The sequence below is a fragment of the Leptodactylus fuscus genome, chromosome 6, assembly GCF_031893055.1.
Source record: "Leptodactylus fuscus isolate aLepFus1 chromosome 6, aLepFus1.hap2, whole genome shotgun sequence".
In the NCBI taxonomy this organism is placed as follows: Eukaryota; Metazoa; Chordata; class Amphibia; order Anura; family Leptodactylidae; genus Leptodactylus; species Leptodactylus fuscus.
Window position 1 is genome coordinate 61305940 of NC_134270.1, and position 10362 is coordinate 61316301.

General features: G+C 42.3%; 1 protein-coding gene across 1 annotated transcript in view; it reads left to right on the top strand.

Moving 5' to 3' along the window:
- The window catches only part of SORL1 (sortilin related receptor 1), a 79702-nt gene extending 71832 nt beyond the window's left edge, over nucleotides 1-7870 (top strand). Inside the window, exons 47-48 of the mRNA XM_075280066.1 lie at nucleotides 516-728; nucleotides 5765-7870. Coding sequence (XP_075136167.1) covers nucleotides 516-728; nucleotides 5765-5832 — 281 coding nt within the window. The 3' untranslated portion in view covers nucleotides 5833-7870. The remainder of the gene's footprint in view (nucleotides 1-515; nucleotides 729-5764) is intronic.
- The last annotated feature ends 2492 nt before the right edge of the window (nucleotides 7871-10362 follow it).

The following is a 10362-nucleotide window of genomic DNA, read 5'->3' on the forward strand; positions in this document are numbered from 1 at the left end:
TTGATGGGCAGACTCATGCTGGAACATCCCCAAAGTGTGGACTGGAGGGGGGTGGAATGACAGGTCCCACTACCAACCTACCTGTCATTCCTAAAAATCCAGCCCAGTACTGAGCATTTACCAAAATGCTCAGCAGACGAAAGTTGTCTGCTGAGAACAAACATTTCTATTGGAGTTTTCTCATCTCACCTTCCTTAGTAGTCTGGGTGAGATGTGCACCCCCTCCATTACCTGACCAGCCATCGGCTTACAATATATATTGTACATTCACCAACATCTCTTTTTGCTGTCAGTAAATGGTTGTATTTTTCTTCTGCGTGCCGATTGTGTTACAGTGGATCAAAGCTGTATAAGCAATTTGTTGCCCAGAAGAGTGTCTAGACTGGGTACTATTGTAACAAGCACTAAATATTTCTATATACTGACAGTAGGCAGTGAACTAAAACTCAACATATATTAGACAGTTGTAGGTATGAAACATTTGATACATACATACATTCCTTTGCTATTTTCAGGAATGGACTCTCTGCCGTCCACTAGTGTCCAGTCCTCAGATGTGGCTTCGATAGTAGTCCCAGTCTTATTCTTGCTGTTAGTGGCCACTGGTTGCGGCTTTGTGATATTGTACATGCGACACCGAAGACTTCAGAACAGCTTTACAGCATTTGCAAACAGTCACTACAGTTCGCGCCTTGGAGCCGCCATCTTTTCATCTGGGGATGATATAGGTAAGATGAGCATCATATAAGAATTTTGTGGACTTTTTTAAACTCTTTTCTAGGCTCCTGAAGACTGTTCTGTTGAATTATGTAGCACTTCATCCTGTGTTTTGTTCAGGGCTTTGGGAAAGCATGCATTCTCTTCTGCCATAGTACCATTTACAAGGAGATTCTTTTTCATTTTCTAGTGGTATTTATTCTTTTAGATGATTCTCTTTAATATATTGGTAAAAGGGGTAAAAACAACTGAAGATCCCTGCCCTTTTTTGCCATTAGTAGATATTACATTTGATTTTCCCCTGCTGCACCACTAATCAGATTACAGATGTAATCAAAGTAGATGAAGTTTAAGTAGCCCACCCGATGTTCACTCTGTGACCTCCACATGGGGATCTGGACTTTGCTGTTGGGAGACTTCTCAGTTGTTACCTCTAGGAATAATCCCAGTGTAGGTGCAGCTGGCCAAGGGCCAAAAAGATGCCATTGTGAAGCATCATGCGTCAGGTAGGAATGCGGTCAAGTGCAGGCTGAGATTGTGGGTAAGGGGAATACAATCATAGACAGGCAGAAGATCACGGCAAGCAGCACAGATTCAGTTGTTAGAGGCAATCCAGGGTCAGAAATTAGATCAGCAGAACTTAGTCAGGGTAAAAGGTGGATTCTGAAAACAAGCTGAGGTCAATATACAGAGAGACAGCAAGTAGTAGCAGAAGACCTTTGCAGGAAGTAACAAGTGAGGAACCTATATTGCTCAGGCATCAGAGGCGTTTGAGGAAGTCATGAGCATTCTCAGTGGGCTCCAATGTTCTCTATACAGGACTGAAGCCCTTGCCCTGGTTAGAACATCATTCCTCCAGATTTTGTAGAATCTAAGATGTTTATCACCCTAAATTCAACTCTGGGATCTGGTTCTATAACATAATTTATTGAGGACCAACAAAAAGTGAATTAGATTCACCAAAAAAAAAAAAAAAAAAAAAAACCTGGTGGGCGCACAATCCCTTGTAGATGGGTTGTTTGAAACCAATACCTGAAATACGGCAACGGTTTATTGAAGGACAAATTCTAGAGTAGATAATGCGTTTCGGGGCCTTTGGGCTTCATCAGATCTTGTTCAAATCAAAGTCCAAAATCAGATCTACCAGAATTTATTGAGGAACACAGGTTTGAAGAGAAAGAAACATGAAAACAATCAGGAACATGGAGAGTGGGAGAGAGCTGCAGCTTGAAGGTCCATGAGTTTCAATACCCCAAATGGACCAAGGAACCGTGAAGCCTATTTATATTAGGGGGCTTTGTTCCGAATGTGTTCCCAAGGACATTCAGAGACGGGCATAGATTGCAGGAAACCAGATGGCTTTTGACTTGCTCTTGGGTACAGATGGCACAATCCTTGAAATCTTGAAAAGAGACTGATCCACCAGAATTGAAACAAGCCCAACAGTTTTACAAAACAGATACTCTACTTGGTCAGATACCTCAAAGGATCAGGAGAGAGCACCTGCCTTGGTGTTCTTTGTGACTGGACAAAAATGGAAGTCAAATCTGTCTCAAAAAAAGACCCTATTTAGCGTAATGAGGATTCAAGCATTGTGCTGACTAAAGTTAAGTTTTTGTGAACAGTGATGATAATGCAATACCTGCATTCCTCCAGGGCCATTTTAATTGCCAGTAACTTTATGTCCAGTGGATTAGTTCCTTTCGCAGGAGTGAAAACTTTTGAGAAGAATCCACAAGAAACTAGTTTTCCCTTGGAGTTCTTCTGGGTTAGACTGTGGTGGTCCCTTCAGAAGAAGCATCAATTTCCAAGAATTGCTTGGTTCAATCAGGTAGAAACAAAAGTTCCTTTTAAGTTCCAGAAAGATGTTCTCAGCTACAGTGGTCCGATTCTAAGTATTCACCCCCTTCTTAGCCAGAACTGTTATAGAAACGTCAAATACAGAGAAACCAGTAATACATTGCATATAAAAGTTGGCAAATCTGATGAACTTCTGTATGGTTTGAAGACCAGGCCAATTCAGGATTGCCAAGAATTTCTCCAGGTTCATGTGAAGACTTTGATCAGACATGATGAATCCCAAGAAAGAAAAAAAGGATCTTGCAAAAACATTTCTTTTTTTTTCAAATGTAGCATAAAAATGCTTATCCCTAAACTTAGATAGAACTCGGTGTACAAAAAAATTGGAAAAGTATAGTAGGATGTCATCCAGTAGACTACTACACAGCCATAGAGGAGATCTCTGAAGATCTCATTAAGAGACTACTGGAAGACTGTAGGAGCATTGCAGAGACCAAAAGGCATCATACGAGTCTTGAGATTTTAGCAGTGTCCAATTCATCAACTTGCCAAAGCACTGCAAATATCCAATTTTCTGAAGAATTTGGCTCCATGAATTCTGCAAAGAGTTTGGAAATAAGAGGTAGCAGAAATGTTTTTTTTTGTTGGTGACTGCGAGTCAGTACATCCTCTGTATAGAAGTAGTCTTCTCCAGCCATTGAGGTGGCTTTCTAGATAAAAATCCCTTTTGAGGTTTTCCTTGATGTTTTTAAATATAGCCGAAATTCACACATGGAAAGTGGATATAGTTGTCCACAAAGAGGGGAAGTTCCAGTGAGTAAAAGGTTGGTGAGGTGGCAGTGTCTCTGCTTTTTTTTTTTTTTTTTTTTTTTTTGCTTTGTTTTATTTTAAACTGAAAACCTCTATGTAGGAAGCATATTGCAGTAGTAGACAGAATGGGTTAGAGGGAATTGTAGGTTGAGAGGAAAGTCAAACCATAGAAAGGCAATTGGAACAACACTGAGACCCCACCAGAGGATGTGTCCTGTATTCCAGTCAATGACAGGAGTATGTGATTGTAACCAAGATAAGCCCAGGATGAGAGAGTTGACAGTGGGGCACAACCTATTGATAAACCAATTTGTAGCAGAAGGGGGTACTTCATGAAGTTAACTGACTCAGGAAGTAGTTAAGCATTAATAGAAGGTACCTACAATGGAGTCTGCAGGTGAATGATAGATACTTTGATAGAGATGAAGTTTTCACTGTGGACCAAGAACAGTGGAAATGAGAGTTTGTTTTCCCTCAAAAGTGGGTGTTTTTCGTAGTAAATGCACAATTTGTTTGACATGCTCGACCAGTGTAGGTTCCTCTTTGGAAGAGGCAGTGGGCATAAAAAGAGACCTATGAAAGGGGGTAGCCAGTTCAGAATCTTCTTTTCACCTGCTGCCTCTCTGGAATGTTCTTTGAAGCAAAGGTCGATGTGAGTGGCTAGAAATGTAAAGGCATCCAAGGAGGTGGGGAGGTCTCTACTCATCTTTGATACAACCAGACAAACCCTACCTGAGTTGTTGTCACCAAAGCTTCACTGTTTCAGGTTAGTTTTAATGCTAGTCTGCGAAATTGGCTGGCATATTGTTCATTGGACAAGGAGAATATGGAGAAGAGCGAAAGCATTAAAGGAGGAATAAACTTGTTTCTCAAAAACTATAGGGAAGGTAGTCAAGAACAGTTACAATTTATCTGAGGTCTTCCACATTCCCATAATAGATTGGCTCAGGCAAGTGCTTAGGCAGAAAGCAAAGTGAAGATGAATGCCACCTTTATCTGATCAGAGGTAAACTGATGCTCAGAGGTCAAAATGGATTAGGTGTTGATTCAGAAATCCATGACTTTCTTTACAATCTCTGTCATAGCTTGTAGTCAGAGGTAGTTGCAAAGTGGAAAAACCGATGGAAAGTGGAGTTGGTGGAAGCTTTACTAGAGGTACTCAGCTTGCAGAGCAAATTGAACAGAACTCATAAGAGTCTAAAAGATGAGTTGCAGTTATATTTCTGAATTGAATCATTCAATTTGCGATCACATTGACATCAGAGCTCCTGGTAGAAGTCTTGCAAATAGGGCTTTGGCTTGGCAGCAGGGCTCTATGGCCTGAACAGACTTTGAGAGGCAGCTGCTTGTGGACCCACCATGCCATCTAACTGGGTTGACTTTGGTCCATTCCCAAGGGAGTTGTTTAAATAGCCTCAATATTGTTTTACTGTTTAACAACCCCCTTCCCCTCCATGAGGATCTGGATTTTGCTGAGGGGATATTAGCAGGTTGTTGGTTTAGGTGACAGTTGACAAAGGGCCAGAGAAACGTCAATGCAAAGTATCAGGGGTCACTCAAAAAAGTGGTCAAATACAGGTCGAGGTTATGAGCAGGTAGAATATGTTCAAAGTCCTAGACAAGCAGAAGTTCAGGGCAGGCAAGATGGGTTTGGTAGTTAAATACAAGCCAAGGTCAGACATGACGGATCAGCACAACTTAGATCTAGTCAAAGGTGAAGTCAGAAAACAAGTCAAAGATAAAACATGGAGAGACAAATGGAATGCACTAGTGAACGTCCATCTCAGATTTCTCTTCCATTTCCACCCCTTTGACATAAACTGTGGGGGCAACTGAATGGGGACATGAAATTGTGTTGGTAACCTAGAGGTGCACATGAAACTGTGGGGGCAACTAGAGGAGGACATGAAATTATAATGTCTGGTGTACCACTGGGATGGGGGATAGGTTAATGTGTGATGCCACTGCAAGGACTGAAGGTCTTCCACCAGTAACACATCTAAGATTCTAAGAAAGATGTCCTCTCACCTCAAATTTGTTTCCAGAACCCACAGGTTTTAGTACTAGAAGTCCTGGCAAATCTTTTGAGGATCATATTCCTAAGAAGAATAACATGTAAGATATTAGGAATGTGGAGAGTGGGAGGGGGCAGCTTGTAGATCACTGAGTTGATGAGTTAGGGCAGGTTGGTGGTCATGAGCAGTAACTGCAGAACCCTCTGTCACTATCACAATAACTAGAATATCCCATGTAGTTATCTTTGTTATCCCTTAAATATGCATGGTACGGCAGTTTTGCAATGTTCTGGATTTTCAGATGCTGGTTTATGCGCTATAACAATCCAGTCTTTATGGTATTGGCGGTGGTACTACCACTTGACTAGAAGTAGCACTACCATATTTTTCATGCAGTGACTTGTGTTTTCTTCTCGTACCAGGTGACGATGATGATGATGCTCCAATGATCACCGGCTTCTCAGATGACGTGCCCATGGTGATAGCATGAAACTCTTCTTTTCTGGGTTAAAACCAAATGATGTAAATATTTTCTTTCTCTGAGGAATCGTCCGTCTGTTCTTTGGATTTCCCGCACTTTTCAGTTGCGATACCTTATTTTTATATGGGCCAAAAAGAAAATCCCAACTTTGTCATAGTCAACTGTGAAATACAACAAACGTTTTTGTTAACCAAATATCGCTGTTTTCGTCCGCAAAGTGTGACCCCTTCAGCCCGGCCCCAATTGTCTGCTGTAAATGTGAAGATATATATATATATATATGTATATATATTTGTATAGAGCCTGTGTGCCGCCAGCTCTCCTTGAACGTCACAGAATTTGGGATATTCCGCGCGGTGCCTTACTGACTTCTCCATAGGACTCTGGTTACAGGAGGAGACTGGTTAGCATACCGCAGGTTTTAGCTTCTGAGCGGTCCTCGCTTCCCATCATGTTTGTAGGTTTGGGGAATGGCGCTGAAGGGGTTTATCTTTACGGACTATGTTTGCTGGCGGAACATCTGTCTGTTATGACCCCCACACTGTGTCCTCCAGTCTTGTACTTAGGGGTGTTTTCATTTTTTTTTAACTATATTAGAAGAGGATGGTAGACTCTCATTTTACCCCAAAAATCTGGAAAAAAAATGATCCCCAACTTGTTGTTTCACTGTCATATTTGTTTCTGGGAAAGCTAGGTATTAATGCATAACTAGACAGATTGGCCTTTGAAGACTTTTGGAAAGCTGGATGACAACTAGTAAAGCTGTAGTTACAGCTCCGATAGGGTTTCATATCCAGCTTTCCCACTTTCCTGACCTGCCTAGGAATCGATCCATGGTTGTATAGCTAGACACACCGCTTTCTCACACTCCTGATTTGACAGATTTGCCTCGGAAGGAATGTATTGCTATATCAGTAGGCAGACTGGTCATTCAGGACTCTTGGAAAGTTGGGAGACACATAATGTGGAAGCCTTATGACAACTATTCTGGTTCTTACCCAGTTTTCCCAGGAATGGATATCGCTAATAAAAGAGGAATGGTATTTTTAATGCTTTTAGAGGAAACTGAACTCGCTGGTTGTTTTTCTGCAGCAGTTCCACGTTATTTCATTCTTCCCCAGCATTGGGGGTTTTGCGCTGTTCAGTGTTTGCATGGCATCTACCAAATGTGTGAAGTTGTGGATGTCATGAGCAGCACTCATTTTCCCTTCCTTTCGGGTAAATATATGATGATAATAGTTGATAGAACGGCGGTTGTGATGCGTATTCTCCAGAGGCACGTCATTGCAGCATTCAGGATTGTGACTGTATATAGAGTATATATATTATTTGCATCTTTTATTATTAATGTTATTATTATTCTGTATGAAGTGAATCAGTCTCTGCACTTTGTTCCTCACTGTGATTTCACGAACAGTACCTGTTATTGCAGCAATTCTACAGCAGGGGACTAGAGTCCTGTCCGCCCTTCTGACCAGCAGCTGGCCAGTTTGGGGTTGGACACTTGATTTGAGGGATGGGTACGCCATTAGGTCTCCTGCTCTTTAAAGGGCCAGTCTGTAAAAAGCTGAAGCAGTGTACAGTAAAAAGTTTTCTAATAGAATTTATTTCAACTTCCACAGCATTTTTGAGATCTCTGCTAGCAAACAGTGTGGACTGCAAACTAATTCATTTTACCATGTGCCACACATTGCATAGGATGAATACAATGTAAGGCCGGTTGCAGATGGTTGTTGGCCTGCACACGGGACCGTGAAATTCATAGTCGTGTGTACAGGCCCATTGAAATGAATGGGTCAGTGTGCTATCTGTGAAATACACAATAGCACACTGAACACGGCCACGATCGTGTGCAAACAGCCTAAGGCTACTTGCAGACGACCGTGGATACTTTGCGGTCAGCAAACTAGTAATTGCTCTTCAGTTTTTGCGGACAGTGTGTCTTCTGTGTTTCTTCAGCACCAGTGAAGTATATCCACAAAATCAGACAGTGTCTTCAGTGTGCCATCAGTGTGTGATCCTAGTTTGTGGATCCATCATAAAAAACACAGGTAATGCTAGGTTCACACTAGCATTCACCTGTCCGTTCTGAGCTTTCCGTCTTCTGCATGCCAGAAGTCGGAAACCACAGACCGGGTCCGGCCGTGAGCGGCAGTGAGCGTTTTATGCTCTCCGCCGCGAAAGCGGATTTTTTAATCCGGACACAGAGTACTGCATGTCCGACTCTGTGTCCGGATTAAAAAACCCGGTTTCGCGGCGGACAGCGCAAAACGCTCACCGCCGCTCACGGCCGGACAGCTTTCTCACCCATTCAAATGAATGGGTGAGAGACTCCTGCAGGTTTCCGTCTCCTGCTCTGTTTTAGGCAGGAAATGGAAACCTGAACTACGGAGAGGAGAACGCTGATGTGAACGAGCCCTAACATCTATTTCTATCCCTAGATTGTCCGCAAAAATGGATGAAACACTGATGACACTCTGAGTACATTTGTGTGCCGTCCTCCCATAGGCTTCTATGGGCGAGTCTGTTCCTGAACAGAATAGGACCTGTTCTATCTGATGTGGTGCAGAATCACGGCTCGCACACTGATCACTGAAAAACATGGTTGTGTGCATGTGCCCATACAAATGAATGGGTCAGTGTGCTATCTGCGAAAAACATGGGTAGCACATGGATCTTGCCCACGGTCATCTGCAAGGGGCCTGAGGGTAAGTTCAGACGGAGTTTTTGGGTCAGGATTTTGAGGCCGTATCCGCCTCAAAATCCTGACCAAAAAGACGGCTCCCATTGAAATCAATGGGAGCGACATGCTCGTTCTTCAGGCCGTTTTGCCTCACGATTTGGCCTGAAGACACTCCCTCCTTCCAACTATTATTCATTGGGCCTAATCTGGAGCGGAGTGCGCGACTGGATGCTGCTGCAGTGCATCGGCTTTCAGTTGCGGCTACCTTTTTTTTTTTTTTTTTTTTTTTCAGGTTCCGGACCAAAAAACCCAGTCTGAACTTTCCCTAAGACTGTGAATGTAGACAGAAATGTTTAGATTTACTATCAGAGATCTTAAACGTGGTGAGGAGCTAACATGTAAAGAACATTAGAACATTTTGGATCAGGGGTTAGCCACTTTCGGAACTCCAGCTCTCATGAAACTACAACTCCCAGCATGCTCCATTTACTGCTATAAGATTTCTAAGGACAGCAGAGTGAGTATAGATGCTTGGAGTTGTAGTTTCAAAACAACGTGTGTGCCAAAATTTGGCTACCCCCCTTTTTACATTTTTCATTATACAATGATCTAGCTTTATTTACAGTCTGGATGGCTAATTGGCTCCCAAAGTGCCTGTCAGGGGAATAGTGACCCCATCCCCTCTCCCCAGAGGGGCATAGGTCACAAGCTGTGTTTTAGCTCCTGACTTGCTCATTGGGAAGAATGCTTAGTGGGGGAGGACACCCCATTGTTCAGTTTAAGGCAGGGGTAGGGAACGTACGGCTCTCCAGCTGTTGTGAAACTACAACTCCCAGCATGCATACTTGCATTGCTGTTCTTGGAACTCCCATGGAAGTAAATGGAGCATGTTGGGAGTTGTAGTTTCACAGCAGCTGGAGAGCCGAAGGTTCCCTACCCCTGGTTTAAGGTAACAAAACCTGTAAAGCTAAAAAGTTCCCATTAAGACAGTAAATGTCCAACTACACTTCACTTTTCCTGGCCAGTTTCCCTTTTTTCAATTTTGACTGCCCAGTTTTCCACTTCTTTGACCTTGTTGGTCACTGTTCAGTAGTCCCCGATCATGTGAACGCTGTTGTAATGCTCTCGCCACTCCGACGTTATTCTCTTGTTTCCACTTGGCATAGAGAAGTCAGTTTGTATCAGGACCCTAAAATCTCAGGAATGTAGTGTAGTGCCAAGGCAGTGCAGTGCTGGAGCGTGGGCTGTTATGTGGCGGGTCGACTCCTTGTATTTGATATGCTGAGGATCTCTTCATGTTTCATACATCCTTGTACCAATGTATCTAGTCTGTGTGTGAATGTTTGTCTGCACCATTTTCAGAGATATTTTTTTACATATAGATGTGAAAACAAAAATTAGTAGCCACATTTTTTTAATTTAATTTTTAATCATCTTTTTTTTCTTCTAAACCACCAGCATCTGAAATTGCCAAAATTCTAAACAGGGAACGTATTCAATATAGAACCTGCTTGCCTACAAGCAAGGCTATTTGTCCATCTAATATACATATATAATATATATTATGCTGTATACACTAGTCACAGCCAGAGCTGTTTGCTGGTCATCAACTTTACATCCCACATGTTGCTCCATTGACTGCATAGGGTATGCTGTGCTACAATGCACTGTAGGGAATACAGTGTTTGCAATGAATTGTAAATGCAGCTCTAGTTGTGACTGGAGCAGAAGAGTAAATCTATCTCAAGAGCGTAAGAAAATAAGCGTCTCATTCACCAGTAGATTTAATCTGTGAAATGTTTTAACCTGTGAAATGATAATTTTATTTCTACATTCCACATTTCCTTATTGTGTGC